The 23,002-nt window shown below is 40.9% G+C and overlaps 1 protein-coding gene across 3 annotated transcripts; it reads left to right on the top strand.

Annotated features, from left to right (window-relative positions):
• Nucleotides 1–855: 855 nt before the first annotated feature.
• On the top strand, nt 856–22,861 carry gpbp1l1 (GC-rich promoter binding protein 1-like 1). Of its 3 annotated transcripts, none has more exons than XM_084732266.1 (12): nt 856–942; nt 4,382–5,752; nt 7,176–7,290; nt 10,923–11,052; nt 16,124–16,452; nt 16,699–16,774; nt 17,309–17,505; nt 17,634–17,777; nt 19,538–19,693; nt 21,227–21,351; nt 21,449–21,551; nt 22,233–22,861. In XM_084732266.1, the coding sequence occupies exons 3-12, from the start codon at nt 7,231–7,233 to the stop codon at nt 22,401–22,403; spliced, it is 1,491 nt and encodes a 496-aa protein (XP_084588392.1). In that variant the 5' UTR covers nt 856–942; nt 4,382–5,752; nt 7,176–7,230; the 3' UTR covers nt 22,404–22,861. The 3 variants fall into 3 exon arrangements, with proteins under 3 accessions (XP_084588392.1, XP_084588390.1, XP_084588391.1); XM_084732264.1 differs by having other exon boundaries at nt 915–1,089; XM_084732265.1 differs by lacking the exon at nt 856–942 and adding an exon at nt 1,103–1,215.
• Nucleotides 22,862–23,002: the final 141 nt, after the last annotated feature.

Below are 23,002 nucleotides of genomic sequence, written 5' to 3'. Positions count from 1 at the left end.
GCACATATGTAAAAAATAGAAAAAAAAAACAACGGACTTTCAATGAGCAACATAGATTAACATTTTATGTTCGCAAAGGAGTGAGGAGAAGCAACATGCTTGTCATTAAAAAAAAGAAACAAAACAAAACAAAAACACATGCTTTTCTAGTCCTATGCCTATTCTGAGCCGTCAATAATCATATACATTTTTTTTAAATAACTGATCAACAACACTCATAATCAAGAATATGAAAGAAAAAAGAAAACCAATAACACATGCTTTTATATTCCCCGTCCTTATTTCTGTACCTCGCAAAAATAATTTCCTTGCACATCTTTTTTAAATGTCTGATAAGTTAACTTTGTTTGATTTCTTCCCCAGCCCATTCCACAACATCACCACAAAACTAAGACTGGTGCAAACATCAAATGAAATGTCTCAATAAGGTTGTAACCCCACTCTCTGTCAAAACAACGACAACAACAACAACAACAAAAAAAAAAAAAAAAAAAAAAAAAAGAAAAGAAAGAAAGAAAACATTTTTTGCATGTTGCAAGGAAGTAAATTATTTCTTGCTTTGGACCTTATTTGTGCAGCTTTAAATTCCACCAGATCCCTGAATTTCAATGCATATGACTTTAAAAACAGTGTTAGTGTTAGTGTGTTCCCGATGTTTATCATCCTTGTGGTGCTTTTGCAGGGGCTGCCCCACAACCTCTTCACAACAGACTCAAGTGTGCTAATACCAGAGAAAAATACAGATAGATTATCGTGTAACAATTTCAGATAAAGGATGTGATGTTTTATTTAAAGGGAGAAATGTTTGCTGAAGCTGCACTGTTAAGCCGATTCGACTTTTAAAAAACACCGCGAAACCTCGTTAAGTTGTATAATCACGGCAGCTCTTGAACGCAGCATCATCGAGGCTGTTCGAATCCCTCAGTGCCAGCAGCGCCAGTGGTAAGCGCTCCGAAAACCCAAACAAACACTAACAGCCGCATCATTAAAGAAGTTAATAGTTGCGAAAAAGTGTAATCTCCTTAATGTTTGCAGATTATACATATATCTGAATAATTCTCCACCGGAGGCCCTCTTGCTCAGGAGAAGGTAACAGCTACACCGTATCGTCATGAAACAGTGCAAGTTAGCTCGCTAGCACTTAGCAAGCTGATGAATGTGTGCTGCCGCTGCTAAGGTAGCCATTTTGAAACTGTGTTGTTCCAACGAAGCCAGGTCTGTTTACCTCTATTGTACGTTCGTGACAGCTGACTAAATAGACAATTTTAGCCACCGTGAGCATATTAAATGCATTTTTACGTTGCTAAGCCCCTTAACCAGACTAATTCATTTCAACTACCTAGCAGTTTTCGTGGGCTAGTTAACAGGCTGGGTAACGCCAGCTAGTAGCTAACAATTGCTACGCTAATGTTAACCTTAGTCAACTAAACAGAGTTAGCTAGCAGCAGAGTTAGAGCAGATCTGATAACGTTATTAGTCAGTGCTTAACGTTGACTAGTTAGCTAGCACCACGGCCGCGTAAATGCGTGTTTATTTATTTCGATGCACTTTAATCCATAACATTACTTGGCTAGGTAGCATGGTGAAACGTGCATGTAACGCTGCTGTGTGTTCAATTGATCTGCTGCAGTGTTTGTGGACATGTGGGTTTCCCACAGTGTGTAATCATGCTAAAGTGGGTACTTTCCTAGATTAGCAGCATTAGCGTTGCCGTCATTTTATCTGATTATTGTTTGACAGGGAGGTAAATGTCTGTGCTGCACATTGTGGTCCGTGTCTGTGGCAAACTCATTGATGTTGAGTTGTTACGTAATAGTTCAGTGGGAATACGTTAACGAGTCTATGGCAGCTCTGAGTCTGTGCATACTCTGTATATATATATATATAGAGAGAGATATAGATATAGATATAGATATATGTATATACACATAAACATATGCTGAAGCTGTATTATAACGCATATTTGAAGAAGGTGCAGGAATCACTGGGGTTGTAAACCTCAGGTTTCATCCAGCATCACACACACTGCCAGGCCTGTTTAGATGCGCAGCAGTCTGGGGAGAAGTGCCGAGGAAGAAAGTGTTCAAGTTATTTTTACACTGGTATAAATATTTCATTTACCAAAGCCGACACAATTTTATAAAAGCGCCAGCTTTCAGCATGAAATGCTTCTTAGATCCCTGAGTCATGATTTTTCTCTCATACTTCTCAACATGTATTTGAAGTGTCAAACACAGTTTCTTTTAAGGCTGTGGTTTTCTCTTGAAGGGGAAGGTATTTTGTGGTTCAGTGAGGGCATTCAGTGAAGGTATCTCTCATAATATCTATCATGTACACTTAAAATATCTGGGATGACACAGGTATAGAGGCATTAAGGTTAGGGCTGGGCGATATGGGAAAAGTCAAATATCAATATTTGTGACACAACACCTCAGTATTGATATTGCGACAATATTTTAGGGATTACTATTGGTGATTTCCAAAAATATTAACCCAGTGAAATTTTTATTAAATACTCAACAGCAATGTGGATATAATGACCAAATGGGTTAAGGTAAATGACACAACAGCTAGAACAGTCTGGTAAATTCAGAACATTGTATCACTTTATTGTAATCAGCCATTAAAACCAGTAAAAGACAACATGTGTGCTGTTGCATGATATAAAGATATCCAAAATCCCATCTAATCAAGTCTAATATCACAATGTTGCTATAATATCAATATATTGCCCGCCCCTAATGAAGGGAAATGTTATTTTAAGCATAATTGGTTTGTTTTTCTGGGTTGCTGGTTTACTAGGCTCACCTCACTAAAACTAATGGAGTCCAAGCCAATTATATTGTCAATTCCGTAATATGCACAGGTCACATAGACTAGAGGGTCTAAATGCTGTTTTTCTCAGACCCCAGTGTTGATAAACGTGTGTTTATAAATGTTTGTATGAGAAAACAGTGTTTCCCCTATCCTGGTCTTCAGAGCTCACTGCCCTGCATGTTTTAGATGTTTCCCTGCTTCAACACACCTGATTCAAATGAATCAGCTCATTATCAGGCTTCAGGCTGTCAGACAGAGGCTTCATGACGAGCTGATCAGCTCTGAGGACCAGGATAGGGGAAACACTGGGACACAAATGTCTTATGATTGTTGTGTGATGGGTAACCTAGAGTCCAGTCCAGACTTTTAGGAGGTAGAGGTGAGAGAGTTCAGCATCCGGACAGCCCGGTGTATAAAGCAGTTACACAGTCTGGTGGAGCCAGAGTCTAATAAGCAGTTATGGAGAGGTGTTGATTCAGTGTAATGGTTATTTTGCGTTTTTTGTTTTTTTGCAGTTTGTGGTGCTGTTGCATTACATTGCGTTATACTGAGTAGAGATGAAAGAATATGAAAATCTCATATCATGATTATAGTGGCCAAAATTATCAGGGTTATCAGCAAGTACTGATAAACACAGTAACACTCTGAAATGTTTGAAATGGCATCATGTCCTTTGTGATGTGAATGTTTGCACTGATGCAAAACAAACCCACGTTTCTGCTAACTTTCATTGATACTGGACTGTATTTACCAGTTTACCAGTTTTTCAAAGCATGATAATCACACGTGATTTTAATGATTATTTAAATTTGCAACTAGAGCTGCAACAATTAATAATTATTAAATTAATCGCCAACTACTTTGATAATCGATTAATCTTCTTGTAGTTATTATTATTATTATTATTAGTAGTAGTATTTTTTTTTTTTTTTTTTTAAGAAAAGTCAAAATTCTCTGATTTCAGCCTCTTAAATGTGAATATTTTCTGGTCTGTTTTTACTCTTTTATGACTGTTAACTGAATATCTTTGGGTTGTGGGCAAAACGAGTCATTTGAGGACGTCATCTTGGGCTGGATCTGACACAGATCAGGATTTTCACAATTTTTTGACACTTCATAGACCAAACAACTAATCAATTAATCGAGAAAAATAAGCGACATATTAATCAACAGAGAAAATAATCGTTAGTTGCAGCACTAGTTGTAATACTAGTCGTCAGGAGTTTTACCATGAGTTATAAAACCGATATTTTCATCTCTAATGCTGAGATGTGTTTTCTAATCTTCTGAGAGAACAAGATCTTAGAAACAGTTCTCAGTACATTTTAACAGCATCATAAACATACAGTCAGATGAATCAACGCCTCTGAAATACTTTAAACAATAACTGAACATTATAACTTTTGTAAAGGCAGAATTTATTGCCTGACTGTTATATTAGTCTAGATTGATTAGGCTGGGTGTCACCAATAAACTGGCACCTGAGGTTAGCATTTGTCTGTTTGAACCTGGACCTTTTAAGATGTGTTTTTCTGAATTATGACACTCTTTATGTTCATTGCAGGTCCAGTCTGTTCCTGTGCAGATACCAGTGAAGCCTCAGCGAGAGAAAAGTGCACAGAAACTGTCTGTCTGAGGGGAAAAAAAACACATTCAAGAAGAAAAGGAAAGACCCACTTCACTAATTTTGGACGCATGCTTTTTTTCAACCTTCACTTTTTTCCCTGAGAAAAAGATTTTGACGGAGCTGTTTTGAGGATTTCTTTTTGGACACGTTTGATTGTTGTTAAAGGACTCTTGTGAATCATATGACAGGAAGATCTTTTGACTTGTGGATGATTTTTGTTTAGCTTTTGAGCGTGCATATCTATGAAATCAGAGCTATACTCGACATCTCCTTCCATCAGAAAACCCAAGATAATTAAATGGGCATCTTACAAATGTGATAATAAAACATACACAGATAAAAACGGCATTATAATGCATCATTCAGCAGCATCTCTATTTCACTAACCAAAACTGAAAATGACGGCGATGTAACATAGGGTTTTACTTCCTTCATTGTCATGTGACTTTGAACCTTTGAGCATTATTTTCTTCAAAGTCAGACAGTCTTTTTCATCAGTTTAATGAGGTGAGCAGTGGTTTTCAGTGACCTCCATTGCCAGTAAGACTGTCTCTGAACTCATTTTTCTTTTCTGCATGCGCTTCAGTAGATCTTAAAATGATTCGGTAAAAGGTGAGTCGACGTAAAAAATACTGGCACACAGTGTGGCAGGACAACACCTGTCTCTCTCCCCCCATCTGGTGTCAAAGTGGAACTGCTACACAAACTGCTGTCCATATTCCAGGGCAGACGACTTTCATAGACTGCTTCCTTGTGTTAATAATAAGACAACCTGGCTCTTCCTCACCGTTGGGACAAATCACCTGTTGAATCAATTCAGTTTGCCAATCAGCATCAACTCCAATCAGGTTTTTGAGTCTTACTCCTGACAATAAGAGCAAATGGTTCAAATAAATTGAAGGGATTCACTCTCCAGACTGGAAACAGTTGCACTCGGAATTCATCAGAGACGTAACCGGCACAGGAGCTGCTAAGGAATCTGGTTCAAGAAGGAAAACTCGGTCCTTCACAGACCTCCGTGCTTCGGCTTTAAAAATCTTCTTCCTGCTCGGCCAGTTCTCTGGATCGCCATTCCAGATCATTCCTGCGACCTTTTGACCCATCTCCCAGTGTTTCACCCTGGACGAAGGGATCTGCCTCTGGGGAAAGGGGCTGTGCTGTCCTGGCGGAGGTGGAGAGGGGGTCGTCAGCGTGCTGCTCCCCGTCTGTCAGTGCACACACTCTGTGATCAGTGCCAACAGGCCTGAGGAACCGAGCCCAGCCGGACCGAGAGAGGAGGCAGAGGACTTCAGAGCCACAGACTCTGGGGTAAATGACAAAGTTACACCTCACTGACTTGGCTAGGGCAAACAGGAATGGGTGCACTCGATAACCATTTAATTAGTTGCTGTAGTGTGGTTCTTTACAAGTCATTTGTCATTATTTTGTGGGTAGCTGGTGTTTATTTTCCATCTTGTGTGCATGATAGTTTTAAAGTCAAATGAGAAAGTTGAGCCAAATAAAGCATGATGAGCTCTATACAGGGTTCTTACAGGTGCTGAAAGTCCTTGAAAACTTGGATTGTGGATAAAGTGCTTGAAAATGCTCAAAAAAACTCAGCAATGCATCATGGGAAATCATGCAAATGAGGGCTGCTTCTCAGCCTGTCAGCTGAACATTTGGATTTCAAGCTAGAATCCTACAGCGCCACACAATGGTTGATGGATGCCTTTACAGAACATACACACACAAACATTACACAAACTACACAAGCTTTCCAGACTACAGTTCAGTTTCAAGTCAAAATTGAAAAAAGTGGATCAGTGCATCTCTAGTAATAAGTTATTCTCTGACTGAATAGTTTGTATTTTAGATAAATAAAATAACTTAGTGGCAGCATAATCGCTTTTGCCTTTTTCACAAAGTGAAACCGACGATGCTCAAACTTTGCTCGCCACATTGCACGTGCGGCTAAACTTGGCGTGATCTGTCCGTCTTCGTTGATGTTCGCCCTGATAGCTGTTTTAATGCACGTCGGCCTGGAAATGGAAAAAAGACGGGTTTTATTTGAGTTGAAGTTATTTGTCTAGTAATTGTTTGACTGACAGACTGGTTCTATCAGATACCAAGTTTACCTACAGACAGATGACACATTTTGAAGCATGAAACTGTTGTTTTCCTTTAACTTGTCGCCCTTCTGTAGACATCATGAAACATAATTTTGGTTGTTTATAGCCGAATAACATTTGATTTAATGTGATGAAGAAATGACAAAGGGCCTAATCATTTTGAGAATATATATGTGTATAAATATGTCAGTGCCACAGCTGTAAAGTGCTGGAAGAACTTGAAAATGCTAGAAAAGTGCTTGAATTTGACTTAGGAAAAGGTGTTAGAACCCTTTATATAAATTGTCACATACACACATTGCGAAGTAATACTTGTATTGTGCTGCACAAGATATTTTCCATCCAGGCTGTCAACCAGTTATCAGCTTCACAGGCACAGCTGCAGCAAGTCGAGCTTTGTTGTTTTCTGCTAAGAATAGGACTCTTTTTGGCTTGTCTTGAGGGAGACCTTTATGCAGTGAAAGAACTGATGGTAGACAAAAACACTTGGAAGAAATGACATGAAATCAAAGACAGATGGGTGTGAAAGGGAATTTGATTCGGTGTCAAGAGATTTGTGTTTCTTGAAATTGCAGAATATGAATTTTAAAAATGTTGTTCTTGCTGTCCGTTTCTTTTGTCAGATCCTGGCCATGAGGTTTGATGCCTCGATCCACTGACCGGAAACACTGGACCTAAATGGCGCAGCATGACTTTGTCCCTGCCTGGCTTAACTTCTCCACGCCCCAGCCTGCCAAGGTGCGTGCGTGTGTAAATGTGTTCGTACCGTACGAGTGTGTGCTGTTTGATTGCAGGGGAAAAAAATTGTCAGTTGAGATGGACAGAGCTTGAAATTATAACTGTCAGAGTCACTGCTCTAACACCTTTTACTGAATGTGTGTCTGTACACCTGAGTGTGTGTGTGTGTGTGTGTGTGTGTGTGTGTGTGTGTGTGTGTGTGTGTGTGTGTGTGTGTGTGTGTGTTTAGTCAGCGACGAGTCACCCTCAGGGACGGACGGTGCACTCAGTACCTGGTTCAGCAGACATTGTGCACTGAAAAAGACTGATTATAAGAGGAGGATTTCTGTGACTTTTGCATCCAAGCATTGCTAAATCTACAATGTCCTTTTCCAAATGGATAAGTAGAGCTGTAACAATTAATTGATCAGTTGTCAGGTATTGAATAAATTGCCAACTATTTTCAATAAGAGCTTCTTAAATCTGAATATTTTCTCATTTCTTTTAGTCCTCTGTGACAGTAAACCGAATATCATTGGGTTGTGGATAAAACAAGACAAGACTTTGAGAAACGCTGATCAACATTTGTCGCCGTTTTCTAACAATTTATGGACCAAAAAACTAGTTGATTAATCGAGTAAATGATCGACAGATTAATCAATAATGAAAATAATCATTAGTTGCAGCCCTGTAGGGAACCGTAGCTTTTTTTGGTGGTGATTGGACAAAATCGCAGGCTCCTCTAGATAAACTAAAGTGTGTCTGAATTTGCTGGGTTTGACTGAAGAAATACAAATCAAATTCCCAATATTCATTATGGTCACATTTTGTTTGGCTGGGATTCAATTTGTACCCTAACCGAAACATCTGGCCACTCCAACATCAATGTATTTCCAAGTTCTAATAAGTTAATTGAGTTTTTCAAGAAAACAGCAGTCAGTATTATGCATGATAAGATGTGAAAATTTAGGAGCATCTCTAAGATAGTCATGCAACCCTCTGGGGCCCTAAGCAAAATTCTGCAAACAATACAATCTTCTCTCCTTTAAACCAGTTTGCTCCATCTGTCAGTTTAAGAATAAGTAGACCTTCACAAACAATACTTTGTTGATTGCATTATTTTCTACTGAAAGTTAAGATAAGTGAATATTAACATTATCATAAATAAGAAATTATAGAAAATATAAAATGTAGAAAATAATTAAATTTAACACAGAGCTTTGGTTCTGTGTCCTGATAATTAGCCCAGCCAGTAAACTCAATATTTAATCAAAAGTCAATGTCAGTCTCCTAGTGTCCATCTTGCATTAGTCCAGAGTTGTAACTAAACATTGACTGACAGACTCAGTAATCGTTATCTTGTTTTAAACTTATTTGTACCAGAGTTTGCTGCTGGAAAGAGTTTTCTTTTATTTGTTGGACGTGCACACAATTCAGTTATCTTTCCCAAGCTGTTGTTCATAAACACCGAATCTGTTGGTGTCTGTAAAACTTTATATGTGGTTGTATTTCACTGTCACGTTTGTCACAAAGTTACAGAACACAGAGCAAGACACTGACAGACCAGGAGATGCACTGCACAGCTAGATTAGCAAGGCAGACAGATGCCTTAACGTTACGGTTTTTTATTTGCTGACATCAAACCAGAGCAGAGAACAAGTTTATCTCATTGTCATTCCCACAATCCACTCTCATGGTGTTTTTTTTACTCTTTTTGTGACCAGAGGGATAGTTCAGCTTCATCCTCTCATCTAACGCTAAGTTGTAAACATTGATTGACACCCGCTTTGACACGAGGGGGAGTGAGAAGCCTACGCAATTTGCATAGTGAGCGTAAAGGACCACCTGACTCTGCATACACACACACAAACACACGCACATATTGCTCATGTGTGTTTCATAAGAGATACACAACAAACCCAAAATATTTGGAAGTCGCAGTGGTGCTCTTAGTTATAAAATTTAGTTACACTGTCTCCAAAAAATTCCAGTCTGGATTCCTGTACCAGCCTGCTGTATTTTCAGTTATGGCTGCAAGATATGGTAAAAAAAAAAAAAGTTATTTAAAAGTTAAAAATATTTTTGTGATTATTTTACTGTGATTGTGATATCACTCAAGATAAGTGGGAATGGTCATTTTTGCATCCAGAGTATTGCATTATAATGATGTTTTGTCACATGCAGTTTTCCTTTATCAACTGCTGCAATTTGGGTATTGCAGTTGGCTATATTGCAATGTTGATAAAATTTCAATTCTGGAACCCTATTTTAATTTTTTTTTCCTCACAAAGACATCTAACTAAAGACTGTTCATGATGATGTTTGACAGAAGCAGGTAACAGTGATAAACATGTCGGCTTTTAGCTCACGTAGCATGCAAGCAAATTCATAGCCAGGTGTGATAAATTTAGATCTCTAAGAAATGAATAAGCAAACATTAAACAAATATATCTTGTGTGTTGTTAATCTGTAGTTACATGCACTTTAAACATCCTGAGCACTATATAAACCGTTTCCTGTACTGAACTGTGTTGAAGTTGTCCCAGACTGCTCAGTAATTTCACCATTTTTATTGACTCTAAGAGGAGAAACATAAGTTCACAGAAGCAACATTAGTTTAATTGCTTGGCATAATTTTGAATGTGGCGGCAATTTAGGGGTCTGTAAAACACAAATTAGCAAGCAAAATATTGGCCCTTGAAAGTAAAATTGGGGGGAAATCGCGATTGAAGGTCGGATGTGAGGTGAATGACTGGATTGTTTTTGTTGAGTGTTGAACTGTCTCCCTGTCCATCTGAAAGTGTGAATGTGTTTCTCCTGTCCAGGGCTCAGTGTAATCTGTGAGTCAGACAGTTGCCCAGCTAAGTGGCCTGTCTGTGAAATCAAGAGTCAAGACGGAGGAATAAGTGCACAGTCACTGTCCTGCTGACACATGACTTCACCTCAGTGTCGTTTGTCTTAAGGGATTAGTCTCCTTACGCTCTCCAGGGTTTAGAGCTATGCTTTAACTCTCACAGGTTTTTTTTTCCTACATTAAATTGCTGCACATTGTCTGTTGAAGTTATAAATTTCCTTGAGATGACGCTTGCAGGGATTAGCTGGAGAACACAGTTTAATTTGATCTTTGAACCTCCGCCGATGAAGAGGATACGATTCAAATTGAACTGAGCATTTGCAGTCAATGTTATCAAAGAGGCAGCTGTGCCACTGCAGAGACTTCAGGACTTACCACTCAGAATTTGTGTCCACTGTGGTTTTCTGATCATGTTGGCTTCCACGGCAGCACATTTCTTATGATAAACCTTTCCAAGATTGTTTTTAGTTCCTAAGATGTCTGTTTTTTGTTCACTTTCTTTCCCTAAGAATAGATTCCTGTATTGACAGTTTCACTCAGAGTTATTTTAGTTCTCTGAGGGAGTAAGAGGGGAACTCGGAGTATGGAGAGGATTTATGCTAATCTAAATTTCTTCACAAGGACGTGGATAAAGTAGAGAAAATAGCTTGTCCCAAAAAAATGGTCATGGTAATTGCTATTTCTGTTTTTTTCATGTCATCAGTTTTACCCTGAAAGAGACACACGTGATTCATTGTCTGCAGTATTACTGTAGAGTCCTAATTTGACTAACCATGTCCTTTTTTTTGTCCTCCTTCAGTCCCCTGCTGCCAACCTTGAGAAACAAGGTGAGCCCCACCTCCACAGAGACGGCAGAACCGCTGTGAGCCGCCGCCGCCACAACTCCTCTGATGGCTTCTTCAACAATGGCTCCCTGCGCGCCCCAGCAGGTAACAGCTCCGAACAGTGACCATCTTATTGGTAACACCGTTATTGTTAGTTCTGAAACTGAGAATACGAGCAAGAAGAATGAAACCATGATGTGTTTAGTAACTAGTGGTGTAACGGAGCGTCATTATTCAGATCACCCTGATGGTCTGGTCTGCACACGAATCATGGATTAAATCATCATTGAGTGAAATACAGTTTTATTGCCGTTGTTAGTTTTTAAAATAATAATTCCCCAAGTCTCAGTGCAGAGTTGCAGTGAAAAGACGAGACAGATGCTGCTGTGTTTTATTCTGTGTGACACCAGAGTCTTAAAAAAATGAGTGACTGCTTTAAAAGCCGCCACTTTCATGTCCATCAAGTGAAATCCCGCTGACTCTGACTGCAGACATTTTCAGTGGTGTGACGGGGAAACTTTGCACTCTTGTCATCATAGAATTAGATCATAGGATTGTGATGTTGTGTCTGCGTGATGCCTCAACTTCAACACACAGCTCTTCTGAGTTCACTGGTGCAGCTCTGTCTCTGGCCCAATTCCAATCTGACCCTTACACCGTCCCCCTACCCGCTTTCACTCGGTTTGCATATTGGCGTGGAGGTTGCGCCACATTGAGTGTCGTGCCAGACCGGTCAGCCTGAAGGGCGAGTCGGTTATAAAGCCCTCCACTAGCAAGTCTGCGCTGATGCAGGCTTACAAGCCACACTCCTCTCAGGTGCAGCACCTGTTTTGTGTCTGCGATCGAGGAAACAAAAGTTGGTTTTGTGTGAGATGCAGTTATTTCAGGATCAGTGATAAGTTCCCTCACCTCAAACAGACATTTTTTGTGGTCACATGCTGAAAAAATGTTCAACAAAACAGAAATGTGTTCAAAGAATTGTGGGAAGTTTATATTTATTCACTTAATATTTTTTTCCTTTGACAAACTCACAGTGCTGTGGATGTAATGAGCATCAGTGCCACTTTTATCCTTGTCAATGCTTTTTATAGGATTTTCGTTTTGTTATTTATTTAATTATAATATCCATCCTGTTTGCGTTTGAGAAAAGTAGGGCTGCACAATTAAATGCTGTATTACTGAAATCGCAATATGGCTATGTGCAGCATCCAAATCACAGAAGCTGCAATTTTCTGATTAAAGAAAATGTGTGACAAACACTGCATGTTCTGTGGTGCTGTAGAGATGCCATGACCTAAAAATCTTCTTCTCTAGTTTTAAGAAAACATGTTTATTTGGAACAAACCCCAACAAAAGTTACATTATCATGATTTTAGTAGTTTTTTCCCCAGTGAAAATGAAAACTTGCATATGACTTTTTTTGTTTTGTTTTACCATATTGTGCAGCCTGAGAGAAAAACAAAGATGTCCCAAAGCTTGCTGGTGTATTTATACCCTCCCCCTTATTGAGGTGACCCACCACAGCCGTGAGAGTGACTCCACACAGAGTCACAGTCATCACAGAGTGGGAGTGTGTAGGACTGGAATTTGTGCTGTCTGTCTGTGACTCAGCCTTCAGTGTGATTGGCTATTACTAGTCCTGACTTCTAACCAATCAAAAAGAATTGTATGTGAAGTATATTATGTATTATTATTATTAGTATTGTTGTATTTAACATAACTATGGTGGTGACTGCTGACAGAGGTTCCCAAGTTCATTTTTCATTTTCAAATGAATTCAACCCTAATCCATCTGTTTTTGCTTTTTTGCTGACACAAAAAATGATCCGATCCGTGACTCAAAACCGTGATCCGTTCAGAACCGTGAGCTTTGTGATCCGCTGTACCCCTGATTTTAACACTACAGTGCAGGCACAGCACGTTGAAACAAAATGATTGCTTAGGAAAATATTAAAAGCTGTATTAGGAATTATGTCACTAAACTATATAAGAATGACTAATAAGTAGTGACTAATAAGAATGAAAATAGTTGTCCTGTCCTGCTAGTGCATCAAAACCGACAGAAGGATGAGAGAGAGTTTGTTCACATCAAAAAACAGTCCTGAGGAGAGGTCTAATCAGACAGAGGAGACACCTGTGTGGGTGGACTGTGGGTGTATGGGGGCTTTAAATCCTTGCTCTCTTCTTGTTTTTGTTTATCTTTCATTGTTTGTTTAGTTATTTTTGTTTTTGTGCTCTTTAAAGCAGCCTTAGTACCTTGAAAAACATTTAAATCCAAGTTATTGTTGTTGTTATTAAAAATCTTTAAAATTTAAGTCTGCTGCTGACCACGGCTGTTCATTAACCTGCTAAGTTTGAAGCAGGGATGTAGAGCTGCAACAGTAAGTCGATTGATCGAAAAAAAAAAAGTTGGTTCCTGTTCCATGTGAGGATTTGCTGCTTTGGGTTGTGGACTGTTCGTTTTAAGGTGAAATTCTGATGAGCATTTTTCACAATTTTTGGAAATTTTATAGACTAAACTAATTAAGTCATTGTGAAAATTATCTGCAGATTTATCAATAAGGAAAATAATTGTATCCAGATGAAAACCAGATGAGATTTACGGTACTTTCATTTACACTCTGTCAAATCAAACTCTGTTGGCCGGGTCACAAATCTGTTTGTAAGGTCTTTGTTTTCCTGGCTGCATGCAAATCTGGGTCGGTCTCATGGTTGATGGAGGGTGATGTTAATGCACCTGAGGCTGTTTACTAACTGCCAAAGAACAGCAGCAGCAGATTAACTATGCTATTTAATAACTTATTTACAACAATAACAGTTTAGCTACAGTTTGCAAACAACTATGAGCTTCAAGTGAGACAAAAGTTTTATCGTCTTCACGCTCACTCACCCCTACAGGTCGTTCAGCAGCTAATTTCACTGTAACATTAGTGTAACTTTACCTGCCGTCATCACTAGGACAGAGGAGACAGACAGTGGGTGTGTTAAGTAAATCAGACTGTGATTGGTTGGCTGTTTCCACAGACTACTTACTGACATACTTAAATTATGGGAGGTGTAAAGATTACAGTTGTGTCTTGGAGAGATGGATAGATGATGCATCTCAAACCACCTTCAGTGGTGGTCGGTGTGTTTTTGTCAAAGCTGGTCCTGGTTAGTGGCTGAAACTCTGACAGAAGTGGTTGTGTGAAGAATGAACAGGTAGAATTTAGAGACTGTTTGACGAGTCTCTACTTTTATCTACTAAAAGAATCCTTTTATTAAGGTAATAACACTGGGTAGGTTTCAAACATAATGGTCAGTTATGTCAAGTCCAAGTAAAATGATTCTGGCTGGGCCTCGCTGTGTTAAGTTGAAGATGACAAGAAGCAAACCTCGACTGAAAGAGGAAATAATTCGGGTCCCTGCAGTCTATAAGGACATAATTGAGGCCACCGGCTCAGAAGACGGTGGTGGAGGCAGTGGTGATGTCGCAGCGTGTGAAGCACATGGTGTTGGAGTCCAGGCTCCTTTTGTGGCTTTTTTTTATGTTTTTAATGTTTTGGTTCAAGTGAGTTTATGTGTGATGAGTACATGATTGTGTTGATTTTAGCCACAATTTCGTCTTGAATTTAAAACCGGCAAAGCTTTTTCACTCCCCTATTTCACTTGGTTTCTGAGTTCCAGTAGTTTGTAGGTCTAACAGAGACGACTGATCTACCAAACTCAGTAGATCTGTGCTCTACAGCACAGTCACCTCTGTTGGTCGTCCTAGTTGTCTTACAATTGTCTGAGTGCAGTTGTATGAACTCTTTTAATGGAGGAGCAGCCAGATCACAAATTATTTGTACACTAGAGTAACATCAGCAAGACACACAAAGGTGTCAGAGGTCAGGAGATTATGCCTTTGAATGATGTTAGAGTGGTGATAACATGATGGTTTCTTGTCCAGTGCCTTCAGTTTTTGATTAAGTGTTTGCAGTGCAACAAGTGTTTTTCCAGCTTGTGATGCACCATGAGACATGTGAAAAACTTTATCACCTGAAGTGTCTGTCCTTCTAGTCTTGACCAAAATTTTATTTCTTCTGCTGCTCACCTCTTTTATTTGGTTTGAAACATTCCTTTTAGTAAATAGATAAAGTTAATGACCAAAGATAATAACAGAACTCAGCGGACTTAAGGATAAGACCTTCTTATGAGGCATATCCCACATTTTCCTTATCCTCATACTTCTCATTTTCTCCCTGAAGGAGCTTTTACATTGAGACACAGTAAAAACTCTGACATCTGTCGAGCTGCAAGAGTGTTCCCGAAAAGCAAAACGTTATTAAAAGCGTCCGCTGCAGTCCAAGGCTGCAATTAAAGGTCAGGTGCTTCAGTGAAAGTCATAGCGATGGAACAACCCACTCAAAGGTCGACAACACGTGTACTAGCTTGGTTGGACATGTCTTTGTTTGAATATGTGTACAGTAACGTTAGTACGTGGCTAGCCGTGTTGTGCAGCTCCAGGTACTGAGACACCAAGATTATCAGCTCCTCCATGTTTGCTTTTTTTTTTTTCTTTTTGACCTGCGATGCCCACCTCCTTCTTTTTGATCAGCCAAAACCAGTTGGCAACCACCAGAAGTTCAGCATGATGACTTCTGAGCAGCAGAGCAAAATCTGTGCACATTCATGTGGGCGGCACCTGCTTCTTACCTCTACCACTGCAGTCGAAACTGCTTCCCTTCTGCCGCCTTCTCCATCCTGAGAGGATTCAGAGTCTCAGTTTACCCAGATTTCCCCGTACAGTGAATATCAGTGTTTTTCTTTGTTGATTTGGCCCAACACCTGCTTTGTGTTCTACACTGGAAATAACACTGAGCTAACATCATGCCAGTTACCCAACCAGCCAGCGGGTAAGCAGATGTTCAAATGCTGCAACTTTCTGTGAGTGCCAGTGTATCAAAAACAGCCCCTCAGTAAACTTTGTGATAACAGAATTATTGATTTTCGTTGATGTCATGAGCTCACAGACCAAGATGGTGAACGCTGTTCAGCTCTGACTAGAGATTAAAGGTGTTCAGATGTTGTTTCAGAAAGTTATGAAGGAAACCTTACAGATCTATCAGTCAAAGCCACATTTCACTTCTATTCAGAGCTTCTACTGAAGCATAATGACGTTCTTATTTATGCTGTTTGTTTGTTCTCTCTCGAGGTGACGCATGGCAGCAGCCCTCTCTGCTTCTGAGACATGACTCAGTGGACTCGGGGGTGGCAAAAGGAGGACACGGTGGGTTGGCGGGCGGCTCATGTTGGAAGGAAACACCCAGCTGGCACGGAGCTCCGCGGGGGGCCCAGGACGGCCACCACCACCAGGGACGCCACCCCAAACGGGTAGGAGGCGACAGGGACAGGCAGGTGGGGCACCGGCAGCGCAATGGCAACTTTCATCCCCGTAAGGGCACCTCGTACCAGGACAAGTTCCCCAACGAGGAACGCAAAGACTGCAAGGACGACAAGCTGAAGTTCGTGGAAGAGGACTTTGTGAGTAGATAGCCTTGGCGACCTTGATGTAGTCCTTGAACGACAAAGCTCTGTTGAAATATAAGATGCACTGAGTCAGTGGCAGAGGTTTTACTTTTAGGAAATTATGCATCACCCTTCACTGACTGATCAGGCTTAAACATGTCAGCAGCTTCATGCACAGATTCCTGGATGTTAACATAACTTCAAAATACTGAAGTTGAATGTGAAAGTATTTAATGCAGGTGCTTCATGTTTATGTTTTAGCCTTCCCTCAACCCTGAAACAACTGGAAAGCCTGGGACTCAGATGCGACCAGTGGCTCCTCATGCAGGAGTGTGGGGTAAGAGTTCCCAGTCCAGACTGGATCTAAATTAAATAAACAAGAGACAGTTAAAAGTTTAAAGGGATAGATCGGATTTTTTGAGTGGTTTCTAAGAGAATATTTTGCTACTTTACTTTGTCGTCAGTCTTTCCATTCCTCCATTGGCAAAGTGTGACTTTGCCAATGGAGGACTAGTTTGGATTCACCAAAGTCAAACAATAACACAAAAACCTAAGAAATCGCAGCAGCAGTGGATGATTTGTGAGGTAAAATTGAGCTTGTCAAAGGAGTCTGGTTGCCTTTTGGATTATATCACATCAGTTTCCAATCAGACAAGGCTGTCTGAGTGGCTAAAATAGTTTTTGTTGCTGACCTTGTCCACAGCAGTTCATTGCTTAGCTTCTGCACAGGTGCTTCTCTGTGCTTCTTTTCTCTAACGCCATCTACTGTAGAAAACTTCAAATAATCCAGACTATCCCTTTAAGGTCTGTTTAGCTCTTGTTTCTTATCCTCACCTTTCTAACATTTTGCCTCTAACTGCTTGTGTTGCAGAAAACCCCCCGAGTGGCAAACAGATGGTGTCCAAAATGCTGGTTATCAAGAAGGTTTCCAAGGACGACCCCAGCACAGCCTTCTCTGCGGGGTTTGCCACTGCTGGCGCCTTGCCCACCAACGGCAGCAAAGCTCCCATCGCAGGCTCCAGCGTCTACAAGAACCTGGTCCCAAAGCCTGCTGTGGCCCCCACCAAAGTGCGTTGAGTCATTTGAACAACTCACAAGATGAACCAATAAAGCACATTTGTATTAAATAGATATCGAGCTCCGCTACGCTGTGATGGAAGCAGTCTGTCTGATTCATTATGTGTCGTCTCTTCCAGAGCACCCAGTGGAAATCCGGTGGTAGAGAGATCACTAAGCCTGGCCTTCACATGCCAGGCCGAGATTCAGTCTTCACCAGCCCCGTCTCTGCAGCCAAACCCAGCACCCCAGTCAGTGCACCACAGCACAACACCCCGAAAGAGGTGAGGACAACAGGAGAAAGACAAATAAATGACTTCAAGTCCATGATCACAACAGACAGTTGGGGATTTTCTAACCCCAACAATAACAGTGCCCAGTTTCCTGTAAATTTTCATATTAGGATGCCTTAGGAAGAAATGAGCTTCATAAAATCACTGTAAGGATTTTCTTCAGATGTTGTAAGGGAAAACTTGTTGTGTGTTCCAATACCCGTACTGTTTAGTTTGCCAAAAATACCAGGATGTCAGTGGCCTGTCCGCTCAGTTGGTGGAGTGTGTGCAGCATGTGCCAAGGCTGCGAGTCCTCTGTGGGTCTGACTCCCGCCTTCGGTCCTTTTCTGCATGTCGTCCACCTCCCATTCTCTCTCCCCCTTTCCTGTCCTCACTTCAACTGTCATGTCCATTAAAGGTATAAACACCCCAAAAATATACATGTGTATATATGTACAGGACAGGGTGTACTACTGCGTCCAGTCGTATTTTGAGTATGCAAGCCACCATGCTTTTCTGGCTATTCTGACCCACAATCCTTTGTGATGGGCGTATGAGGAAGCAGGTCAAAGTTTAAGGCGCAGTGCTACAAGGAAGTAGCATGTCTCACTTGTATGCATAGTGCATGCAACAGGACATACTCTGTAAAGGGAACGGTAATATGTACTAAAACTAATTAAATGTATGATTAGGAATGCAGGGTTCATTTCTTAGTGTTTGCCTTTAGCTTAGCTTATACGCTAGTGACCATTTTCCTCAGAAGATTTTAAGGGAACCATAACAGTCAGTTAAAAGTGAAACCGTTTGTTGAACATAACATGGGCTGAATTTATGGTGATTGAGGAAGAGGGGAGACAAAAAAATTTCACAGTAGAGAAAACCCACCGGACACTAAGAGAGTTTCACTTTAGCATCAACAACTTTGTAGGTAGTGAGGCAAATGTGAACGTAACTGTCTCATATATTAACATTAGCTGTATTGTTTGTTTGTTTTTTGCTTTTTGTTTTTGTTTTTTTTTTGTTCATTTTGGAGACGGTAGCTACCACAGACTAACTAAGTGTGTTAGCTGAACTAGCAAACAACTCACAATAATACTGCCGAGTTAAAATTAAAGGATGATGCAAGTAAAGGATAACCATGGTAGCTTAAGTGCACATGTGCTGCCACGAAAGCCTTAATCTAAACACTTGGGTAAGAAGACAACCTAAGAGGCTTTATGCAACACTCCTAAACGAACCCCTCTGCTGAGTGAAACATTTTTGCTCAAGGGACAAACTTAAGTTTGAAAGTTGAGGTGCTTTATGCAACGAGCACTGATTTTTAAATGATGTAGTTTACTTAGACTTCCTGGTGAAATGTACAACTCAGCAGCAGCAGCAGTCTGTGTTCAGCTCTTCGTTCTTCTGGCGGTATGCGTCACTCATGTAGCTGGCCTTTCCCCGGCAAAGTAAATCACAGGTTTTATCTAAACATAGTAATTATGTGTTAGTGTGGTCGGTGGCTGAGATGCTTACTCACATGTGCACATCAGACAGTAACTGAACAGAATGTCTGCAATAAACCCTTCGTGTTAGTTTTTTCACCACTTTTCATGCAGATAAAATGGCCGATCTGATTTATTTTTGAAAGATTTCAGCGGCTGAATAGATTTCATAGCTTTCTTCTCAGTGGGAAAAAAATAATTCTGTTAACTCGTTTTTTTTCCCCCTTTCTTTTCATGGCTCCTCCCGATCTCTCTCTCCCCCTTCGTGTGGCACCATCACGCCTACAGCACCCTTCCAGCACGACTCCTCCCATAGACATCGCCCCGTCGAGGCTGAAGCTGATGCGCCGCGGTCCGGACCGTAAGAGCGAGTTCCTGCGAGCTCTGAAGGACGAGGGCACCGGAGAGCTGACGACAAGCAGCAGCCCAGGAACATCTGGAGAGGTAAGCAACGATCTGGTGTCACGAACCATCACAATGGACAACACGGGAGTTAGAGAAAAATGCTCCATTTAAAGGGACAGTTCACCATTTTTCATGTGGATGCCCAGTCAGTAGCCAATTGAAGCAATAAAGTCCACAGTGTGTGATTATATTGACTGAGCTGAGTTCTCCTGCTGCAACATCTGTTGTCCTCGCTGCAGCCAGAGATGTTGATGGTGTTAAGAACTGCACTCGAAATTAATAATGTCCTGTTGACGGGGGACAGTCATGATGGCACCTGGAACGTAAAGATAAAATGTCTGAAACCATTCTGGGACACTTGAGAAACTAAATGAAATTATTAGGTTTATGTATCATAGAATATATAGAATTTTAATGGCTAGTTGTTTAAATTCAAGAAATGTGAGGCAGGAACTCGACACTGCATCTCACACACCGTTAACACACTGCAGTTAGTGTCGAAAATAAAATTACATATTAACTATGAGATATGTTCAGAGTGTGTGTATGTAAATTTCCATCACTGTGTACCAATAAGCAACAAGTTTTCATTTGCACTGCAGTTTGCAATGATGCATTTATTGATCAAAGAGTTATAAATAAACAAGAATCAATAACTCCCACCAGTGACTAAAAGATTAATGAAAGATGATTATGGCTAAACACCAAGGCTCATTTCAGTGTTTTATTTAAGAAGCAGAATTTCCAGGGCGGACCAGAGTGAGTCAGTGAAGTGACGCGAGTTACTGAACAAAGTTATGAAACTTTATTTATTACGTAGAATATAAAAAAAGAAGTTTTGCAACAGCGGTTCTTAAGTCTGGGACAGCTGGGACACACCGAGGGGGGAAAAAGTTCATTTTGATCCCTGCTTAAAGAAGAACTACAGACTCTTTCAGCTTGGATTTCCAGTCTCAACCTCTCAGTATCCAGGGGGCGTGTTAGAGGAGTATTTTTGTTCCCTAATGCTAAGTTTTAGCCAACAAAGTAATAGCTGTATGCTAGGGTGGTAATACATGACAACATGAGCGTAGGTGTCAGAAGCCTGCGCCCAGTGGATCCTGGTACATGTTGGCACACCCAGCACGCCTCCCTGAGCAGCAGAACTCAGACTGGTTGATGAGTATAGCAGCGCTGAGGAATTTAGTGCTTCAGTTAACAACATTTACCATCACCACTGACTGGACAGCCACATGAAAAGTCTAAGAGAATCCTGTGACAAATTATCTGTTCATTTTTGAAATAAATAATTTAATAGTCACACATGAGCGCCATACTTTTAATCTGCAAATAAAGGACAATTAGTTCATGACACAACAGCTGAAGTTAGAATAGTCACAATAACAGGAGATTGACCCTTCAAAATAAAATTTGCAGTGAAAACAGTAATGAGCTCAACCCTGCAGTAGGCATCACATGGCCGTGGTTTTGCAGTAATGCAGTTATTGTCACAGCCCTAACTGGTGATTTAAAAAAACCGAACCAAATATTTTTTTCTTAAAGTGTGTGTTCTTGCTGTGTGAATGTTCTCAGGGTGAAAGCAGCACCCCAGAGCCCAAAGCCTACAGCGAGGAAGTCTGCCACGAGAATGGTCTGTCCTACTCCCTCAGTGACTCAGACACCGAACACCTGTCCAGCTCCCTGGAGGCAGAGCACCGGTAGGACGATGCTAACAGCCCTACACACACACACACACACACACACACACACACACACACACAGTCAACTAAGCAGAAAATGATTGTGCTTTTGTAGGTTGCTGAAGGCCATGGGCTGGCAGGAGTACCCAGAAAACGATGACAACTTCCTGCCTCTGACGGAGGATGAGCTGAGAGAGTTCCAGACTAAAACTGAACAGGTGAGCACGCAGAGAAACATCTGATGGCGACACTGAGTTGTTTTGTGTCTGTTTTGGTGTTTAAAGGGATAGTTTTCACTCTTTTGCCATCAAACAGCCTTTTCCATCAGGAAACCGCAGATATATAAGCCAGTTTTTTTTCTCTCTCCAACCAAACCAAACTGAATAGGCGAAATCAGTCATTTTACCTCGCAGAACATGGAGGATGCTGGGCTGCCACTGCCTCGATTGGTTTGTTTGTTTTTGTTATTGTGTAACTTCTGTGTCCTCAAAGTTTAGTTCAGATTCAACCAAATCCCACAGAAACACAAAGAAACTAACGGATCAAGACCAGCGACTCCCATATTCTGCAAGCTAAAATTACTGATTTTGTCTATGGAGTTTGGTGGGTTTGGAGTAATTGATATTTGGCTTGTATAATGGAGGTTTCCGAACAGAGAAAGCAGTAAAAATATTCTGAATACAATTTGATTGTTTTGTTACTGACCCTGTTCACAGCAGTACGTTGCTTAGCTCCTCTCTGCTTCTCCTAACTGGGGGGTCTGACCTCATACAACGTCAAGTCAAATAATCCAAACTATCCCTTTAATCTTGGATCCGTTTTCCCCTGAATGAAAATGAGAAAAGAATAGAAGCTTTTCTCCTTCACATGCTAATTGTCCGTTGTTTCCCCCCGAGCAGTTGAAGAGGAACGGCATGCAGAGGAACGGGGCTCTCCCGAGGGCGCGGGGTGTGACCCTCCACTTCACCCCCTGGAGGAGTGTGGCGGAGGCAAACGTCGAGGAGGGCTCCGAGTCCGAAACCAGTAGCAGCAGCCAGACCTCTGACGACGACGACTGCATCAAATCCTAACGTGGCTTTACGGAACAAAAAAAACCCAACAACAACACAACAGCCAACACAACATCCCAGCAAGCAATCCCCCTCTTCCTCTCTCATCTTTGTTTTTAGAGCACCATTTTGAATTTCTTTTGTTTTGATTTTTTTTGTTGTTGTCATTCTTGCACAAGGGAAAAACCAATCATATCCCAGTGAAGGGGGAGATTCCTGCTCCGCCAGACGTCGTTTTCCCTGCGTTTCCTCCTTCACTGCAGTCCCTGCCCTCTTTGACCCACAATCCCCCTTCCCCTTCTTCCTTTTTCTTCCTCGCTTTGTGGAACTGAAGTGTTCATCAAGAAAAGAAGGGCAATGAATGCACACTTGATTCTGCTTTAAACAGACTAACTCATTTCATTGATGATGCTGATGACACATTATTAATGATATTAATAAAAATTGGTTCCTGACAAGCTGATATGTTTCAATATGAATCTGGCTACTGTGGTGTTTGAGTCCACATGGAATTCACTTTCTGTAGAGCCGAACGTCTGCAGGTAGGCAAATCCTCACCGGCCGAGTGGTCAGATAATGAATTTGTATAAAAGCAACGACTGGGCAGATAAACAGCAGCT

This window comes from Lutjanus erythropterus, chromosome 12 (assembly GCF_056507025.1).
Source record: "Lutjanus erythropterus isolate fLutEry1 chromosome 12, fLutEry1.hap2, whole genome shotgun sequence".
Taxonomy (NCBI): domain Eukaryota; kingdom Metazoa; phylum Chordata; class Actinopteri; order Lutjaniformes; family Lutjanidae; genus Lutjanus; species Lutjanus erythropterus.
This window is presented reverse-complemented; position numbering and strand designations above follow the sequence as displayed.